The sequence below is a fragment of the Gopherus evgoodei genome, chromosome 6, assembly GCF_007399415.2.
Source record: "Gopherus evgoodei ecotype Sinaloan lineage chromosome 6, rGopEvg1_v1.p, whole genome shotgun sequence".
Taxonomy (NCBI): domain Eukaryota; kingdom Metazoa; phylum Chordata; order Testudines; family Testudinidae; genus Gopherus; species Gopherus evgoodei.
The window spans coordinates 103,225,136-103,245,768 of NC_044327.1; the positions used below are offsets into that span (position 1 = coordinate 103,225,136).

Genomic DNA, 20,633 nt, shown 5'->3' on the forward strand with positions numbered 1-20,633 from the left:
GATGTAAGTTAGTGAGGCAAAATCATTCATTACCTTCTTAAATTTACCACCAGGGTTAAATCTGCTATAACAGCAGTTCTCAAACTTTAGCAACCTGAGGCCCCCCATCTTGATTTAATTTTTTTTCACAGACTCCCAAGCCGCCTGCTCAGCCCCTCCACACTCTACTCCTTCCCCCAAGGCCCCACCTTTTCCTACCTTCGCTCCATCCCTGCCCCTCCTCTTCCCTGCCTCTTGCCACTCCCTCCCCCAAGCACGCCCCATCCCCACTCCTTCCCCTCCCTCCATAGCAGCAGGAGGCGCTGGGAGGGAGGGGGAGGAGTTGAGGGAGGGAGGTGGGTGAGTTGATCAGTGGGGCCACGGACTCCCTGGAGTACCCTTGTGGACCCCCAAGGGTTACCCCAGTTTGAGAAATGCTGTGCTATAATATCCTTGATTAGAATCACTCTGCTGCTTTCTGTTGTCAGTAATCAACCAGTTAAGAAGATATGTCTTAGTATTGGAGAAGTTCTACAATATTGAAGTCAAAGATCATAACACAAATATGTGCAATCTTTTAGGAATACATCAGCAGGTCTACTCCTGTGCATATATGTTGGCAGAAGTGGGGCCTTAAACAATGTATGCGGTGCCTATTCTTCACCCAGTGAAGGATTTGTTTCTGTAATTAAATCACAAGCATATAAGTGACTGATAATCTCTCTCCCCACCCAACTCCATGATGCATGGCTTAATTCCCAACATACAGTAAAAAATCCCTATTTTACTTGTAAGTACAGGATCAAGCCCTAGAAGAATCTAAATTGTAACCTCGCTGAAGCTATGATTATCAAGATGGTCACTCTTTCAGGTGAGACAGAGCAGTTTTCCATCCATCAGTATTCAGACACACATTGAAAAGCTCATAATCCCTATATCTGTGCATTTTAGGTTTCTTGTTGAAAATGTTATTTTGCATACATGTTATTTTTCTTTGTCAGCTGTTTTGCTTAGCATATTATCTTCTAAAAATGCAATAAAAATACTCTAACAATATTGCAGGAAAAATTGCTAGAGACAGCAGTCAACTTAATGTAGTGATGAGGCTGGATGCATTGGGACTGTGCTGTGAGCTATCAAAAAATTCCATCCCATTTTAATTTACCAGGAATATGAAGCTATGGCACTAACTGCTCTATATCAGTCAGTGCTATTGCACTCTACAATTATTCATAGTGACAAAGTGACACCCTGGAACCCTCATATTCACTACTGTCATATAATTATGATATGTTTTGTACAAAGTATGCTTTGTGAGGTATCATTTTAAAAGTCTTGACCTGTTGAACATTAAGATCCTGATGGATTTTACGTATTGTCATTGTATGTGAAGTTATGAAGTACTGCTATATGTGCTATTAAAATATGTTGCAAGGTGGGGAGACACCTACAGCCAGACTTTCTGTAAGGACAAAGGAGCACTGGCCAGATTGGCATTAATGGCCCATCCACTATCCCAGAGGCTCCTTAGAGAAAGCACATATGCAGTGGAGACTGTCTGACCAATGGGGACTGCCTGACCCATCACAGCAAGAATCTTTCTAGCTTCTGGAAGAAGGTAACTCAGGTATGTCCCTGCCTGTGGATGGCTGTGTAAGTGGAGCATCACAGTGTGAGGCATAGCCCAGGCTGGTGGGTTTGGAGAGCTCAGTGGTCCCATGGTCCAGGATGCACCCTGGGGACCCCGTTACACTCATTTCTAGAGTGGAAAATGAAAATATAACAACTCTCTTCCTGCATTCTATGAAATATAAGCATTGGAGCCCAGTTAAAACTGAGGGCTACCTAAAAAATATTGTTGGCATCTCACTAGAAATGCCCAAGAACCATTTTTGCCCTCTTGACTTGTTCATATCCAGTCTAGGCTACACCATTATTTATCTTCCCAAACAGCTTTCCAGTGGATTTCTCCCTCTCTGAGAAGATCTCCACAAAGCTTGGCTGGCTAGAGGCAGATAAAGTAGAAGTAATTTGAGGAATGGAACTTCAGCATAAACCTTTTCTGAAAATAGCTATTTTTCTCACTTCTTTGATCCTCAATAGCCACAAACCCTTGTGTCTGCCATGCCATGTGCTGAATACATAGACATTCAGGCCTCATTCTGACTCAGTACAGGCTGAAGGAAAAGACAAAATCCTCCAAAAGGAATAGCAACCATCCTTATGTGATCCTTCCAAGCCCAGCTAGCCCAGGGAGCAAAGGAATGAATTAGTCTCAACTCCAGGTCAGTTGCACATCCTACTGCAACTAGCTTTTAGAACTGACCTTGAAACAGAATGTTTAAGGACAGACTTGTAATTTGCTATGATACAGCAAAAATATATGCAGTCATGCAGGTATCCTGAACGCCTCAGTAGTCTTATGTAGGATATGTATTGTGCATCTTAAGGCTCTACAGGGGTTAAATATTAATATCTCAGTGATATGAAAAACTTATCAATATAAGGCTCAATATTGTGCCATGGAATCATTAAGAACAGGGATCGGGACTTCAGGCATCTAACTTCTGTTACAACGTGACATTAATTTCGCTTATGGCATATATGCTGTATAATTAGGTAATAGACAACCCAATTGTAATGCAAACATGAAAGTGGGCAAAGAAAAAGTTTCAGAGTCAAATGGGAAAGTAGCCTCCACTCTTGGAATTTCTTAGCACAAAAGCCCTATTCATGTTTTTTGCAGGAAAAATAAATGGGTAACTCTAATAATACATTAAGTTTTTCATTTGGAAGATAGTACAATTTTCAGTCACTGTTTATATTCCTGATCCAAAGTCCATTAAAGTCAAAGAGAACCTTTGTGTTGACTTTAATGGCCATTGCAGTGGGTCCCATGTAAAAATATTAAAATGATCTTCAATTCTTTTTTATTCATAATATTTAGTTCATCAGGACTTGAGAAACCTCTATAATTTTAGCAAAATAAACAAACAAATAAAAAAAGCCAACTAACGCTCAAAAGTGCTAAAATGGAAGTTGAGCATAGGTTTTTGGGCTAAATTTGGGCTTGATAAAAAGAAGGCCCAGTAAAATATGAGTGAAGTGAGATGATTTAGAGGCAAATTAGAGATGTTAGGACATAACACCAGCTCATATTGTAAGATGTTATAAATATGTTTTGGTGTTAACAAATGTTTTTAGGGAAATCAGGCCTCATCAACCTATTAGAATTCTTTGAGGGGGTCAACAAAACATCTGGATAATGGTGATCCAGTGGAGATGTGTACTTGGTCTTTCAGAAAACCTTTGAAAAGTTTCCTTACCAAAGGCTCTTAAGCAAGTAAGCAATCATAGGATAAGATGGAAGGTCCTCTCATGGATCAGTAACTGGCTAAAAGATAGGAAATAAAGTGTAGGAATAAATGGTCAGTTTTCACAGTGGAAAGAGTAAATAGCAGGTTCCCCCAAGGATCTGTACTGGGACCTGTGCTGTTCAACATATTCATAAATTATCTGGAAAAAGGGGTAAACAGTGAGATGGCAAAGTTTTCAATCAAAACAAAATTACTCAAGATAGTTAAATCCAAAGCAAATTCCAAAGAATTACAAAGAGATCTCACAAAATGTTGCAGGTGACTGCAACAAAATAAGAGATGATATTCAGTGTTGATATATGCAAAAAAATGCACGTTGGAAAACATAATCCCAACCATGCATACAAAACCATGGGGTCTAAATTAGCTGTTATCATTCAAGAAAGAGATCTGGGAGTCATTGTGGATAGTTCTCTGAAAACACCTGCTTGATGTGCAGTGGCAGTCAAAAAGGCTAACAATGTCATTAGGAAAGGGTTGGATCAATGGTTCTCATACTTTTATACTGGTGACCCCTTTCACATACCAAGCCTCTGAGTGTGATCCTCCTTATAAGTGAAAAACACTTTTTAATATATTTAACACCATTATAAATGCTGAAGGCAAACTGGGGTTTGGGGTGAAGGCTGACAGCTCACAACCCCCCCATGTAATAACCTTGTGACCCCCTGAGGGGTCCCGACCCCCAATTTGAGAACCCCTGGTTAGATAACAAGACAGAAAATATCATAATGCCAGAACTGGAAAAAGTACAGAGAAGGGCAACAAAAATGATTAGGCTTATGGAACAGTTTTTATATGAGGAGAGATTAAAAGACTGGGACTGTTCAGTTTAGAAAAGGGATGACTAAGGGGAGATGTGATAGAGGTCTACAAAATTATGAATGGTGTGGGGAAAGTGAATAAGGAAGTATTATTTACCCCTTCACATAACACAAGAACCGGGGTGGCCCAATTAAATTAACAGGCAGCAGGTTTTAAAAAAAACAATGGATGTGGGCGGTGGGTGAACCCCTGGCTTGGGGAGGCTAGCCCTCCAACTCCACCCCTTCCGCCCGAGTCTGTGCCCAGCAGAACCCAGCCCCCACTGTGGCCACTCTCCCAGGTTAGCGCCACCAGTGCCCCCGGCCCCGCAGCACAGGGCAGTGCGGCCGCAGCCTCCCCAGGCTGCACTCCTGGGCCTGACCCCCGTCTGGCCAGCCCCTTCCAGCCCCAAACAGGCGGCATGGCCAGTGTGCCGCCAGCCCCAGTGCTGGGCAGGTGGCACAGCTGGAAAGGTCCCAGCAGTGGGCAGGCAGCGTGGCCCCAGCGCCAGCAGGACGGGTGGCGTGGCATGGCCCCAGGGATGCACTGCAGCTCCCAGCCTGCCTGCCCAAGCCTCTGGCACAAATGGAACAGCAGGCAGGATGGGGTCTGGGGTGAGGCATGGGAAGAGACACATCAGGCTGTTTGGGAAGGCAAAGCCTTTCCGTGCCTACGATACCTGCCGCTCATGCCAGTGGAAGTACTTCACACAATGAACTATTAGCCTGTGTAACTCTTTGCCAGGGCATCTTGTGAAGCCCAAATGTATAACTGTATTAAAAAAAATAATTAGACAAGTTCATGGAGAATAGGTCCATCAATTGCTATTATCCAAGATGATCAGGGATGCAACCCCATGCTCTGGGTGTCTCTAAGCCTTGGACGGCCAGATGCTGGAACTGGACGACAAGGGAGGAATCACTGGATAATTGTCCTGTTCTGTTTTTCCCTCTGAAGCATCTGATATTGGCCACTGTCAGAAGACTAGATGGACTATTGGTTTGATCCTATATGTTATGTTTTTAGACACAATGTGAATGTCTTGGACGTATCTTGCTATTAGTAGTAGTTATTGGAAAGATACTTACCTAGATGTTCATTAGATGATGTTATATGTTAAATAGCCAATGAGACAGAAGAAAATATGTAATTATGGTAGTGGAAATCAAATCTAGATTAACATGAAAGCATCACTGTAAGTGTTGCTATCTTCCATTGCTTTTAATGTGCTAATTCTTCACAGAAATCAACTTGCTAAGTAATATTGTTTGAGACGTTATTTTTTTTTAAATCTTAACATATAACTAGCAGTCACAGCTGCAAGAAGCATAGAGATTTTTAGTGATTACTATAAGCAGTATAGGAAAAGAAAGCAATATTCAATTAGTTCCATTGTTGTAATTTTGCCAGGGAGGAGCCCCAGCTCTTTAAGAAATAGAGCCTGTACTTCTTGTAAATGGAAGTCAAATGGAAGCGTCTCCGCATCCCCAATTATCCAGATGCTAAATTCCAACATCGAATAGTCTGTTCTGCTCTGTCAAAACACTGCATGTCTTTAGAAGGAACATGTTTAAATGTGTCATCTTTTGGTAGTAATTAGGTTGATATGTTGAGTTAGTCATAGACAGATATAGAAGTGTATTAGTGACAGATGTTTTCATATATCAGGTTCTGTATGAAGAATGATTTACACTATAATGTTTCTGAATTATATTATTTCATTCATTGAGACATATCTGTTTTGAGATATATATTTTTAAATTGACGGACAACTGTCAAATCAATTGAGGCACGCCAAACTTGCTACTACCCTCTCTCACATTTTGTATAAGCACATTCAATTCTATTATGGTCTGCAACAGATAAAATAAAGACTGTAACAAACTCACTGTACTGTATATTAGTACCTGTTAGTTAGTTATCTTCATTTTGCTTATAAGAGGAATATTATCCATGTTATATATAGGTGTCAGGTGAAAGATAACCTCCTGTGAATGGATTCACTAATTGGGCTAGGATTTAAGTCCCCCATGGAGCCCCCGAGAACTTAATTTATCAGTTGGACCTCTTAGTTAGCTGAAGTAAGTGCAAAAAAATTATATATATATATAAATAAAATGATGCAGTGGCTATATCTGAAAATTCTCTTTTGTGTGCTTTATTTGGAGTGCATTATACTCAATAGACATGTACCTGCTATTGCCATTGCAGACTGCAGTTCATCAGCTGAACTAGTTCAAAAAATATCTTAGGTGAAAAAAATCATTAACACTTTAGGAAGGTGTTCAGACTAAAAATACCATTCATTTTAGAATTAAAATGATGAGGTTTTTAGATTTTTATGTAAAAATGAATTATTTCTCCAAAGAGCTAAAATAATTTCAAGAGATTTTCAATTTGAAGCAGTGAATGTGCATCTTCAGTTGTATGTATAATATATGGCTTCCATAACGTCTATGCCCACAGACTGCATGGAAGTGGAGGATCTGGCCAGCAGCAGAAGCTTTAAGCACCTTTTGTGTTGTAGCAGGGAAGTTTGATGCTCTGTAGTTATTTAAGGACCTTTTATCTGCAAGCTAGCTGACAGTCTTGAAAATTTAATTTAATTTAAACTCTGGCTTTTTTACTATAAAAGTTGCTTCACTGTCTAATAAAAAACAAAGGGTAGACTGGCACCAGCCATGCAGAGGATTTATTTAAGCTGATTTTTTTTTCCAAGTTTAAAACCTTAATTTTGATGTTTTGATTATGAGGACAAGAGAAATCTAGTTTTCACAATTAGTTCTAAAAAGCAGAGCTTTTATACATGGATAATTGCTGCTGTTACTTTACGTTTCCCACTCATGGTACACTTAAGACTTCAGCGAGTACAAGAAAGTTAGTATCTTAGCAGAACATCTAGGTCAGCCTTGCAAAGGTAACTTGAATATTTTCTAGTTAGGAAAAAACTTGCATTTTATTCACTATTTTAGACACTGCTTGTCCTGAGTGAGCAGAATGTTGCCAGGCTCATGCAGATTACTCCATTTTTGGCAATGCTCATCAATGGTCTCGTCTTCAGAAGCCAATAGGAGCTATAAGTGCTCGACACCTTTTTTTTAAAAAGCTATAATTGTCTGAGAGAAGAATTGAGTGCTACCAACATGTACAGGGAAATGAACTCTTGTAAATAAACACTTTCACTTTATAGTTTTATCATATTCTCTTACATCAATAGGCTCTCAACTTTATAGCTCCAGCAGTACAAAGGGGCTGGAAACTGGCCAGTTACCCTTTCCTTCCAGGCTCAGCTTACAGGGTATGCCAGAAGCTATATTGTATTTCAGCTAGTCTTAGCTAGCTGACAGCTCCTTGGAGGATGTTAACAGCTGCCATTGTTTAAGGCAGACCCCAGGCTGTTCTAAACTATGCTGCGGTGAATGGAGAAGAAATACAAAAATCAGGAAGTTGTGTTTGCTCCTTTGTGACCCTACCCTTGCTGCACTGCACAGAGACTAGGTGTAGAAGAGAATGTGGATCTTAGTTTTGTCAAGTTTAGGAAAGTATAGTTAAGAACCTATTTATCTGGTGTATTTAAGGTATTTTCTTACATATTGCAACATTTCCAATTTAATTTAACATTCTAGAACTCCTACTTGGTAGGGGGAAGGGAAGGATAGCACAAGCTATGAGCTTCCACATCCAGCACTTATAATTCCTGGGAAAGCAGAGCAACCAAGTTCAAGTTCCCTCACAAATGTTTCTATGTTTGTAAAACACTTAAAAATCTTCTGGTGAAAAGTCCTGTAAAAGGGCCAATAATTACATAATGATCATTGAGTTACTTTAAACAAGATGGCTTGATCTGTAATAGTGGTTGGCTAATTAATAAGAACGGAAATAATTGTTTACTTTACCGTACTGATTATCATAACCAGTAGAACTGGATTCAGAGGGCCCATGTTCCATAGAGCAGAAACTATTTATTGTAATTCAAAACAATCCATTTAAACCCACACATTCCTGGAATATGCATCATTCTTTAGAAATCACAGTGGCTACACAGTTTAATTTTAACAAAGCAATTCCATAGTGCCCAAGGTATTAAATTATTAGGTCAACTAGGTATATGTCAACTGTTGCTTTTAACCTTAACACTAAATACTGACCCTGGTCTACACTAGGAATTTACAGTTACCTCTCTCAGGGGTGTGAAAAATCCACACCCTGGAGAGATATAGCTATAGCAGACTAACACCCTGGTGAAGAGAGTGGTAGGTCCATGGAATTCTGTGTGGGGGCTTCAGCTGGCCTCTGGAGGATTGGGGGTGTGAGTGTCTGGGCTGGGGAGGGCCCCATGGCTTGACTATTGGGGGGGGGGAGAATGTGAGTGTCTGGCCTTGGGGGGGAGGGGGCAGAAAAACAAGAACTGGGCTGTCGTAGGGTTTCTTTAACTCCCTACTCCTAGGGGAATTTTTGTCTCTCTGTATTGTTGCTGAATATTTGCTGACAAGTATTTTGAAATTATTACCAAAATAATTGAAACTGGAGGGATTATACTGTGTTATGAGAAATAACATATGCAGAATTTTGTAGCATTTTAAAATATTGTGCACAGATATTTTTTTTTTGTGCAGAATTTTTAATTTTTTGGCACAGAATTCCCTCAGAAGTACTCTCAAGGAGGTGGATTACCTACACCAATGCATTTTAAGTGCAGACATACCTTTGGTGGCATAAGTTCAATCACTTCAGTGCCTGTAGGGAATCTAAAACAGGAGACTGCAGGTACTAGAGATGGAAATATTAATTCTCACAACAGATGCAGAATAAGTAGCAGAAGTATAAGCATCTTCACACAACTCTCCTAGTGTGCCTCATTCCTAGTCCAGAAGACCAGCTATAGGGGTAAAAAATGGTCCCTGTCCATTCAATGCCCTTATTGGGGTCCTAGTGTGATGTAAACAAATGCCCACTAAGAACTAAATTGAGATGACAAATTTATTTCATATAAGGCAACTCAACCTCCAAAATAATCATGGCTAGGGCCCTACCAAATTCACAGCCATGAAAAACATGTCACAGACCATGAAATCTGGTCTTTTGTGTGCTTTTACCCTATACTATACATATTTCATGGGAGAGACCAGAGTTTCTTAATTTGGGGGTCCTGACTCAAAAAGGAGATACAGGAGGGTCACAGTATTGTCACCTTTACTTCTGCGCTGCCTTCAGAGCTGGGTGGCCAGAGAGTGGCAGCTGTTGGCTGGTTGCCCAGCTCTGAAGGCAACGCTCCACCAGCAGCAGTGCAGAAGTAAAGGTGGCAATACCATACCAGACCATCCTTACTTCTGTGCTGCTGCAGGTGGTGGCTCTGCCATCAGAGCTGGGTTCCTGGCCAGTAGCCGCTGCTCTCCAGCTGCCCAGCTCTGAACGCAGCACCTCTGCTAGCAGCAGCGCAGAAGTAAGGGTAGCTGTCTGTGCTGCAGTGTTGAAGGTTCATGTTTCAAACCCGGTTGAACATGCATTATGGGGAGGTTGTAACAATTATACCTAAATGGATTTTTACTTTTGCATACAAAAGGAAATTACATATAAAAATCTGTGTTAAAAGATCTTCCCCATAATAACCTTGTGACACCCCTCATGCAACTCCTTTTTGGATCAGGACCCCTACAATTACACCACCATGAAATTTCAGATTTAAATAGATGAAATCATGAAATTTACAATTTTATGGTATGCTATGACCTGAAATTGACCAAAATGGACTGTCTATTTGGTAGAGCCCCAGTTATGGCTGTCAGTCACTATGCTCCTGAACTGAATTTTTCCTTATGTTCTAGAAGTGAAAGACTCCATATGTTCTAAATTATATATTCTAACTGTTAAAGGTTATCTATCTAGGTTGCAAAGTCAAACACTCTAAAGTTAGGAAATGCCAGATTTACAGTTGTCTGTGCAATATTCAACCTGTGCACTGAATGAAATAGGTATTCTGTGACAAAAAATAGTATGTGATGTAGTTAAAGACTATCATAATAAATACGCAGAAGGGAGATGGATGCTTCAGAATGCTTGAAAAAATAATATTCTTTTAATACAGATTTTGTATGTAATTTCCTAGTTTTGGTATGCAAAACTTAAAACAATTTATGTACAACTGTAACAACCTCCCCATAATGAATAATCATCAGGGTTTGAAACATGAACCTTCAACCTACAGCACAGACATCTACCAGTTAAACTACAGGACTAACCACGTTAGCTGGCAGCAGCCTGTTATCCAAGACAGAGGATGGGAACTATGTGCTATGTCCAAAAGGTAGCTGACTTGCTCTTCCCCCCTGCCCTCCCCACACCTTAGTTCCACATGGGACGGAAAGTCCCACTTCCTATCTCACAAGAGGTAAAGGGCTGCTGGCTCCATATAATACGGGAGCCCAGCTTGGATTTCGCTATCTTGGGAGTTTGAGGAACTCCTGCTCCATATGATACTCCTTCCTATGCCCTTCTCCTCCTGCCAAAAGCGGCTGTGGCAGCTCACAGGTGTTTTCAGCAGTATTGCCCACTAATATGATAGTGTTAGCCTGGTCTGGAGCTAACACTATCATATTTTGATTTTGGCAGGCTGCCAAATTTTTCCTCAGGCACACAAAAAAGTAAAAGGAAATAGTGTTTAATACCTTACAAATCAAGTCTTTTCTACATACAAAAGTTGAACATTTGGGGTCTGCAGAAATACATATTAAAAAAAGACAAACTTCCCCCTAAACATTTTTTTGGCTGGCAAAATAGAAGTGCCAGCTTTCTGAAGGTTAATGCTCACTGAAAGACTTAATTAAATTTGTCTTTCATGTGAAGACATTACATATTCTTGCAGCAATATATATTTTGTTTGCTTTGAAGTTCTTCCAGTAAAAAGTCAGTTGAACATTTTTCCAGCACACAAACTTTAAGTATTTCTATATTGTATGAGTAATTATTCGAGCTTTATGGCAACAGCTATATTTTGTGTAGAATTTCCAAAATGAATGACAAAAAATCAGGGGCCAATACTTGTTCAGAACTAAATTTGACAGTTGGGATCAGCCAGAAACTGGCAGTTCTAAGGAGATCAACTCAGGCAGTACTAGGGAGATCAACCACCTTCTACAGTCCTCAGCTGCAATGAGGAAGGGCAATAATTTTTGAACAATGGCACAATGAGGAAAGAATTTAATATTTTTCTCAACATTATGTTTAACATTCGGAGACTACAAAACAACTTGACTTCATGATATTTCTAATTCAGCCAGTTGAAAGAGTGCACACTCCTGGTTACCTTTGTGTTTATAAAAGGAATGAAAATCTCTTAGTTCATGTAATACAAGTGGCCATTATCTTAAAATCAAAGCCATTGCACACCAAATAAGTCAAAAACAAAAAATCTGGCAGCATTAAACATTATTCACTGAGCAATTCTTTATGCAAGTGTCAGACTAGGAGCTCTCCAGCCTGTGTTTATTCCTTCCATTGCTCGGAAAACAAAAGTCTCAACATGGAGCTTGAATTTAGAACCTAATATAGTACTTGGAAGACCTAACATGATTGGAATTTTCTTTACTTCAGTCCTCACTGAATAAAGATTTCCTTAAGCAGGATTTCCATGTTAACAGTTCTATAGGTTTTAATAAAGTTACTTTTCTACACAAAATTTGAATGTGACAATTTTCTTCAACAAGCTGCGGAAGTAGTCAGAGAATTACAGGTGCTGTGGAACCAATTATACTGAAGTTATTCCCTCTCAGAGAAACCTAAATTGCACACCTCAAAATATTCACTTTATTACACAATAAAATGTTTCACTGTCTTTAGAGATCTTTATATAAAAATGATCTTCCAAATTCATGTTTGTTTGAATCTACCTTAAAAGTATGAAAGCTGTGTATTTCTAAAAATTTGGTTGTTTTGAAAATTACTTTCAGAGATCTTGTGTATAAGGAATAGTCCACACTTTGCAGAGGACAGACTGGGGATAAGATGAACAGTAGTCTAAACCTTTTTGCTATTTGATATATTTTTCCTTCTCAAAATGAGGTAACTTGTGCCATTTCTGTTTAAGAAAGCATAATTAGAAATATTAAAACTTTAGTTATGTAAACAGTGGTCTAGCTGAGCTAATTCAAAAGTGAATATTAAAAGCCTACATGCATTTGCTCACTTTTTATAAGTAGGTTACATTTTCATTATGTATAGTTCAAAGTAACAGAACAAAATGTCAAATATATGCTAAATAACAAATTATGAAGAAAAAAATCATATGTCCATCTATATTTTCAACAGTTAAAAATAAGTGGAGTTGGTACTATTCTGTTTGCTCCAAACCTAGGACTTAAGTTTTTTTTGGAGGGTGTCAGACCCAAGAATACAACAATAAAATATAATCCTTAATATCATTACATGGTCTCTAATTAATCAGTGTTGCTGTAACAAAAGGAACTGACAAAACAAGTTTTACATTTCAAGGCTCACTATCATGAATCCCTGAGTCCACTACCACTGTGTCTAGATTTAGTGTCTACCTTTTAAATGGATGTTTCAGATTAGAGGGTTCAGACTGAGGCTCAAGAGTTGCAAGTGGCTCTTTAATATGTGTTGCAAAGAGCTGCAGGAGATGCATTAAAACACAGTGTGATTTAATTATTAACCATTCTTAGTTATTAACCAATCAGGATGCTTTTACTATGTTATTAACCAATTGTAGTTGATAAAATACTTACTCATTTTGCTGTAAGTGTGTGTGTGGTATGTGTATTTTTTATATATATATGAAAATATAAATTATATAATTAATTTATATGGCTCTTTTGGGTAATGTTGATTGCTAATTTGGCTCCTGAACCACTGAGGTCTGAGTAATACTGCTCTATAAATGTGTTTTAAGTTTAGTATAATAACCTTTATATGCCTATAATTAATAGCATTTTATTTGAATGGCCTAAATGAGGGAAAAAAACTGCTCAAAGCTAAATAAAAAGATAAATGATTGTCTGTGTTAATCATGTTCTTCTCTAAAACAAAGCAAATAAAATAAGATATATAATCAAGTGGATTTATTTTTTAGTTGCTGATCATATTATATTTTTATGATAAATTTCATAATGAAAATCCCGGAACACTTACATGTTGAGATCAGCAGTGGTTCTTCCCAAGTGAATTAATCAGTCCAGGAACAGGGGTTGCTGGATCAAAACAAACAGGACTACTGACAGGCTTAATGTTAAGCATAGGCCAGGTCATAACATGCCAATCCTACAAGCAGGCATGCTAGAGCCAACTCCTCTATGTTAAGTCCTATATACTTCAGAAGTGTCACAGCTGATCCGGGGAAATGAGTGATCAATAAAGTAACCACAGCATAAACCGTATTATACAGAGTTAATATAAGTCTATACTTCTCATTCTTCTTTCAGAAAGGCAATACTGAGGTCCTCTTTGTGACTGCTGAAAACCCAAAGGCATATATTTAAGGGTGAGGGCCTCCATGTTGGGCCAATCCTAGCACAGGGATCTCTACTTCCATTGCAGTTTTGGCTAGAAAAGGTACTCATGTCCTGTCCTAAGTTGTAGTGTAATACTGCTGTGTTGTTTAACACTTGCTGACTTCTAGTGGTGGATGAAGTATCTCTGTATATGGTTTATATAAGTTTAAAGCCTTAACTTTGCAAGTACATGTGCCAATATGGAAAGAACTCTTCATCAAATACCTCTAACTACAAAAGGAATCAGCTTCAATGGAACTCTATCAAGTGTAGGGGGTCTGCATTACTGTGTCTGCTTGGAGGATGATTCCATACACTTCTTCCTGAAACCTGATGCATTTTTCTACATGTTCCTTTGTATCGTTAATGGGTTTGATTACACTGCAAAAGTGTTTATGACCAAATTTACAGGTGTCTTGTTTTCTGGAAGTATGCATTTCTTCCAGTAAACTAGTGGCACTGCAATAACAGTTAAAAGAAAAATCTATATTTTTATAAATTTCATTCATTGCAGAACTCCAATTTTAAACTTAAACAGAAATATTGTAGAGAAACAAAACCACTATAAAGTGTTACTGAACTGCAAAAATAAGTTCTCACACTTCTGAGAATTATATCCTTCCAAAAAACTGATATATTGGTTATTTATTTGTACTGTATTTGACAATACAGTACGTCACACTTAGAGGCACATAGTATAGAAGTGTAGAATTGCAGTATTTTTACTTTGTACCTTTCATGTACTACAAAAGGCTAAAAAAATTTAGTACCCCTTAATTTTTTTTTTTAAATGAACTCATTTTTTCATGCATGACACAAAGAACCAGCAAGCCCTTCTGTCCCACAATCTAGGATACCATAATTCAACCAATTATACCAATGCAAAGATATTTTAAGCTATCCATGCCAAATACAAGCTCAGTGCTGCAGTCTGGTCTTAATTATAAATAGTGTTATCCTGAAAATTATTGCAATATTTAATAACAACCACTGATGTTTGCTTACCAACATACAGGTCTAATACAGCAAACTCAAGAGAGAAAATACTTATGCAGTATTTAGACACAGTGAAACCATTCAGTGCTATAAAACTAACGTGTCAGATGTAAGACTATTTATTGCAGCTTGGTTCTGCCATGTGCTGAGTATCTGTCAAATCACATTGACTTTAATGTAAGCTGAGGACATTCCAACCCTTGCTAGCGGCTCAGGATCTTGCCAGATAAACTACAGCCTTTCAACAAGAATGCCCCCCCCTCCTTTTTTTTTTTTTTTTTTTTTTAAGTGAAACCGTGCTTAATAGTTAGAGAAAATTTCAGTGATTACTTGTAATTCCTCAAACAGATAAACATTCAATAGGAGTTGAAGGCCTTGCATGATTGGGCTCTAAGGCCAGGATCTCTATAATCAGATTTCCAAAGTGGACCACTGCAACTCACTGCAAAGTTAATTCAAGTTATAACTCAAGGGCTGCCCCAACTTGAGTTTTAACAGTATTTAAAGAACAAAAACAAAAAAACCTAAATTTGCGGCCATGCCTTGCCTGACATGCCTGATTTATATGTAAAAATTACACTATTACTCTTGACACTACCATCACCGCCCTACCCCGCCCCAAACACCACCTTAATTGTGTTTCAGATTCTGAAGATTCCCCCTCCTCATCCCCCCTACTCTCCCCCAGCTAAATTTTTTTTCAAAACTATAAACTCCAGGAAATATTGGATTACCATTTGATCACCTCAGTTCTGAGCACCTTTAATAAATATGGATAAATAGATTAAATAAAATTGGGAAATAACTAAGTTAACTTTTTCTAAACATCATTACCTTCAAAAAGGCCAAAATCCTGCCTCTAATTAGATCTTCTATTGCCAAGAGAAACTGTACTGTACATACCTGTTTTTAAAAACATCTACATGAGAATACCAGATTATGAGACTGTAATGCAAGCCATTCATCTATTGCCAAAAGGATTTCTAGGGAAACTATGGACTTAATTCTGCAAACCTTACTCATGCAAGTAAGGGCTTGCAGCATCAGGCCCAAATTATCCTAATGCTGATTCATTAGAAAACAGTTAATTAAAGCTGGAACATCTGAATTATAGTATATAGATCAGCATGTAGTACAACTTTCTGAAGCTCACATGACAGGGATCTGAGGTACTGCATTTAAAGAAACGTTAAAAGCATGGCACATACAGCTTCACACCTTGGCCTCCAGTTGCCATCATGTCTAAAGGGGTACTGTCAATTCAGGGTCTTTTTTTAAAGATAGAACATTTTTTTAAAGATAGAACATTATTAAATATTGCTAAATTCAGCCAAATTGCTGGACTCATGACGAAGACAGATCCACATCTGGTATTCTTCCTATTACAATCTACTCCTTTTTACATCAGTAAGGTATAACCTCTGGGTTCCTGACCAAGTTGTCAACATAGCCATTCAGATGGGCAAGCCTTGGACAGCTCATTGAAAAGTATCAGTATACTTTATAATATGATACCTAACATGTTGCTTTCCATACTTTGCAGTACAGTTTGCAAGCACATAATTTAAAGCAGAAAAATGTGACATTTTAGTGTTTTTTCCCCCTTAATTTATTATCCTTTTTTGTATATTCACCAAAAAGGCAAAGAAACTCATCTTCTTTAAAATACCTAATCAGCAGCTTTCAGGAACCAAATCAGAGACTTTTATATGTTTGTTATGCTCTTGGAGATCCAGAGTGTAGTTTGTACAAACAATGGTCAACCCCAACCTATAGTATACCCATCATCATCATTACCACAGCAAGTGCAAATACATATGGCTATCCAGTAGAGCATGTTGAACAAAACCAAACACCTTCAAAAATATTGTTCTCAAAAAGTTAAATTGCATGCCATGGCACATCTGCTTGCAGTATTTGGAAAGAAGTGCCGTGACTATCATTTTAGTCTTACTATGCTATGAGGGAAGGGTGGAGTGAGCCATTGTCATCAATCCTCTTCAGAACTGGATTCCTCCTCTTGGTCAGAGAGCTCAGCAACAGGGAAACGCAGGATAGCTGCTACCCCTGTCAGCTGGCCGAGCTGCTCCCCAGACACATGAAGGCTGGAGAATATGCGCACTGTGCCCATGTTCTCCCGCACACTATCTACCAGCCGCACATATCGGCTGCGATAAGCCACATCCTGGTGCCTGAAGAGCTCATCACTGATCAACAGGGTATCAATGGCCATGGCCTCATTGGCTTTTTCCACATGTTTGAGGCCATAAAAAGCCCGGTCAGGCTCATGTTGCAGCATCTTGTAGAAGTCATCCAAGGCTTTGACCTCACCAGCTGCTTTTGTGTCAGAGAGACGGCTGGCCACAGCTGGGTCACAAAGAGCTTCCTTCAGCGCATACTTATGTCCGGAGGAGGAGTGGACCTACAATAATAAATGTTATAGATAGAAGAAAAAATGGATCATTTAGTCCATGCTGATTATTTAGTCTTATATGTTTCACTTGTGAACTGAAATTTTCCATCATCAGTCTTTTTCTCAAGGTGATTTTTTTTTCATAAATATTGAACAAAATCCCTTCAGCTATCTTTAAATTTAGCAAGGACAGAAAAAAATGTTTCTATCATTCAAGATTTGCTTTAAATATGCTGGGATTTAGAGCACTGGCCTAGAGCAAAATACATCTGAAACTAGATATCAGAGTAATCCTCAATAGGAACTAGTGCTTTTGCTACATTTAAAATCTGTTTTTTCTTATTTTTTTTCCATTCGCCTTTAAAAAATACCCAGATGAAAAATAATCAGTAAATGAAACCTTAAGGTCATGCAGACAACCAAACCAAGAGAAACAAATATTAAAGTTTTCAACAGCAATGTTAACTCAGTCCTGCCAGTTACAGGTATGTTTTTGCTTGCTTTTTTTACAGCAGCATTAAATCTGTCATTAAACACTCATGATTAGGGCCCTACCAAATTCACAGCCTTGAAAAATGCGTCATGGACTGTGAAATCTGGACTCCCACCGTGAATACTGGTATTTTGTGTGCTTTTACCTTACACTACACAGATTTCACAGGGGAGACCAGCGTTTCTCAAATTGGGGGTCCTGGCCCAAAAGAGAGTTGCAAGGCTATTGCGGGGGGGGGGGGCATAGTATTGCCACCCTTACTTCTGTGCTACCTTCAGAGTTGGGTGGCTGGAGAGTGGGAGCTGGTGGCTGGGCACCCAGCTCTGAAGGCAGCGCAGAAATAAGGATGGCATACCAAAACCATACCATGCTACCCTTACTTCTGTGCTGCTGCCTTCAGAGCTGGATGGCCAGAGAGTGGCAGCTGCTGACTGAGGTCCCAGCTCTGCAGGCAGCAGTGCAGAAATAAGGGTGGCAATATCATACCGTGCCATCCTTACTTCTGCTCTGCTGCTGGCGGCAGCTCTGACTTCAGAGCTGAGCTCCCGGACAGCAGCTGCTGCTCTCCAGCTGCCAAGCTCTGAAGGCAGTACCACCACCAGCGGCACTGCAGAAGTTAAGTAGTAGTACTGCAACCTCCCCTACAATAACTTTGCAACACTCCCCCAACTCCTTTTTGGTTCAGGACCCCTACAATTAGAATGCTGTGAAATATCAGATTTAAATACCTGAAATAATGAAACTTATTATTTTTAAAATCCTATGACCGTGAAATTGACCAAAATGGACCATGACTTTGGTAGGGCCTGACACAACAGAACTGAGTTGACATTCATGTAATTTCCCAACTGTTGTTGTTTCTGCCATCTTAATGAGCCACTATCAAGTTTTTGGTTTTTTGTTTGTTTGTTATATTTTTCCGGGGGGAGGGGGGGATGCATTTAATTACCTACTGCTTTACCTAGTCTAGATTTAAATGTCCCAAATGAAAGGACACCTACATTCCTTACTAGCCAATCATTTAAGACCCCATCAAAAATACATTTCTCTTGATGTTCAGCCTAAGTTTTCTGTGTGTTAATGTCACTTTACTTATAACACCTTTTTGTCACATTGTATAACTCTTCACTCTTTTTGGATTTCCTGATTTAAGGACTTATCTACTTTACCTGAAGGAATTTTGACCGATTCTCTAGCAGCAGCTTGTTGTCAGTCTTGACTGCCTGCTGGAACATGTAGTCACAGAACTGTTCTCTTACGAACCCCGGGCTGGCCACCAGAACACATTTCACAATCTCAAAGTTGATATGACGCTGGATTGCCTGCACCACCTGCTCATAGAATCTCTCCAGCGCTCGGTCATGTTGACTGCAATTACCCTTTCGTTTTCTGGGGATGTTCACTTCAATCTTGGCCCGGGTCAGTGTCATGCTGGGAGTAACAAGACAGATATGAGCCAGACCCTCCTGCATGACCACTGCTGCCACATCAGCGCTCCAGCTTGGGTCGCATGCCTGCTCAATGCGCTCCAACACCACACTGTCCCACTGCTTCTTGGCTAGCGTGAACTGGCGATTGGGCTCCAGCTCAATGGTGTGGTAGGCTCCCATCTTGACGTACTCATTCTCCTGGATGTTGGTCCCCTTGACCCGCAGCTGGCAGGCCTGCGAGTCGAAGTCGATGGTCTCCACGCAGAGGGTGAGGGTGGTGCGGATGCGGTTGCTGCCCACGCTGCCCGTGGAGGACTCGGTCTGCACCTTGCGGATGGTGGATGCCCGCAGGCTGTCGCCCACCTGCAGCAGATTGTAGGTGTGCCATATGTCCTCGGCATCCTCGGGGATCAGGGTCACCTGCCCCGCGTTATCCTTCTCGATGTCCTTCCTCACCAGCTTCATCCTGCCGCTGCCCGGAAAACGGGATAGCACGGCACCCCGCACGCGGGGCAGGCGCTGGCTCCTCAGCCCACACCCGGGGACTCACACGGCCTGGGGACCCTGCGTCCTCTCGGCGAGAAGGGGACGGGGGCAGAAGCCTCTCGGAGGGGACACGTGGGACGGGGCCGGCCGGCTCTAGGCCCTGGCAGAGGTGCTGCCTGGTGCCGGACCCCCTCACGCTAACGGGCTGATCGCTCCACTGAACCTCGCTGATCCGAGCGGCGCTTGACGACACTCCACAGTCAGTCAGCAGCGACGGCGACACTGAGACGCGCCTGCGCACTGGCTGAGGACAGGATAAGGCACAGTAGAGAGCCGCCCGGCGACAGCATCGGCCCCCTCGCGTACGCGCCAGCTAGGCAGCTCCTTCCCACAGCGCATGCGTACACGGCCGACCCGGAGGGGAGACGTTGAGATTACTTCCGGCGCACTTACATAAACTGGCTCAGGGAGCCGGCGGCGAACCCTACACGCATGCGCGCAGAAATGCTGGCGTCGCCGACGCTGTTTGCACTCTTCCCCCGCCTTTTTAGCGCATGCGCGGAATGTTCCCGGGCCACTGGGAGATTGCTCGGGGCCAGGGCTGGGGTAGACGTTCGGGGCTGGGTTTGGCTGCCAGCGAGGCAGGGGCGGTGGTCGCGGCACAGACAGGAGTGTGGTCAGGGTGGTGCACGTGGCCCTAGCACCGCTGTTCTGAGGGGGTTGCGCTTGGCCGCTACGGGGCGCCTGACCCAGCACCTTCCCCCTGCCTGTGCTCCCAGCCCACTGTGCCCCCAGCGTAGCCGCCGCCCTGCAGCCTCCTACCCCTGAGCAGTGCTGGCCCCGCGGGCCGTGTGAGGGCTGCGATACCTGATGGAGGGAGCATCTCTCGCCCTGCTAGAGAGCTGGCCTGCCCGGGTGCACCGCCTTGCTCTGTTCCACTTCCCTTTGGCACAAAGCTAGAGTAACGGCTTGGTCAGTCGGGACCACAAGCGTGGCCACTGGCTGGCACTTCCATTTGATAGTGATTAGTAATAATAGCTACGTTTTATACAGCGCTTACCATCAATAGCTCTGAAAGCACTTTACAAAGGAGGTTAGTCTCAATACCCCTATTTCACAGATGGGGAAACAGGTGCAGAGAAGTGATTTGCC

General features: G+C 41.0%; 2 protein-coding genes across 3 annotated transcripts in view; both read right to left on the minus strand.

The window, feature by feature from the left end:
• ITGA1 (integrin subunit alpha 1) overlaps window positions 1-20,633 on the minus strand; it is a 128,518-nt gene that overhangs the window by 99,573 nt on the left and 8,312 nt on the right. The window lies entirely within an intron of this gene.
• On the minus strand, window positions 14,903-19,997 carry PELO (pelota mRNA surveillance and ribosome rescue factor). The gene is made up of 2 exons (XM_030565946.1): window positions 18,735-19,997; window positions 14,903-17,081 (listed from the first exon to the last, which is right to left on the minus strand). The coding sequence occupies exons 1-2, from the start codon at window positions 19,458-19,460 to the stop codon at window positions 16,650-16,652; spliced, it is 1,158 nt and encodes a 385-aa protein (XP_030421806.1). The 5' UTR covers window positions 19,461-19,997; the 3' UTR covers window positions 14,903-16,649.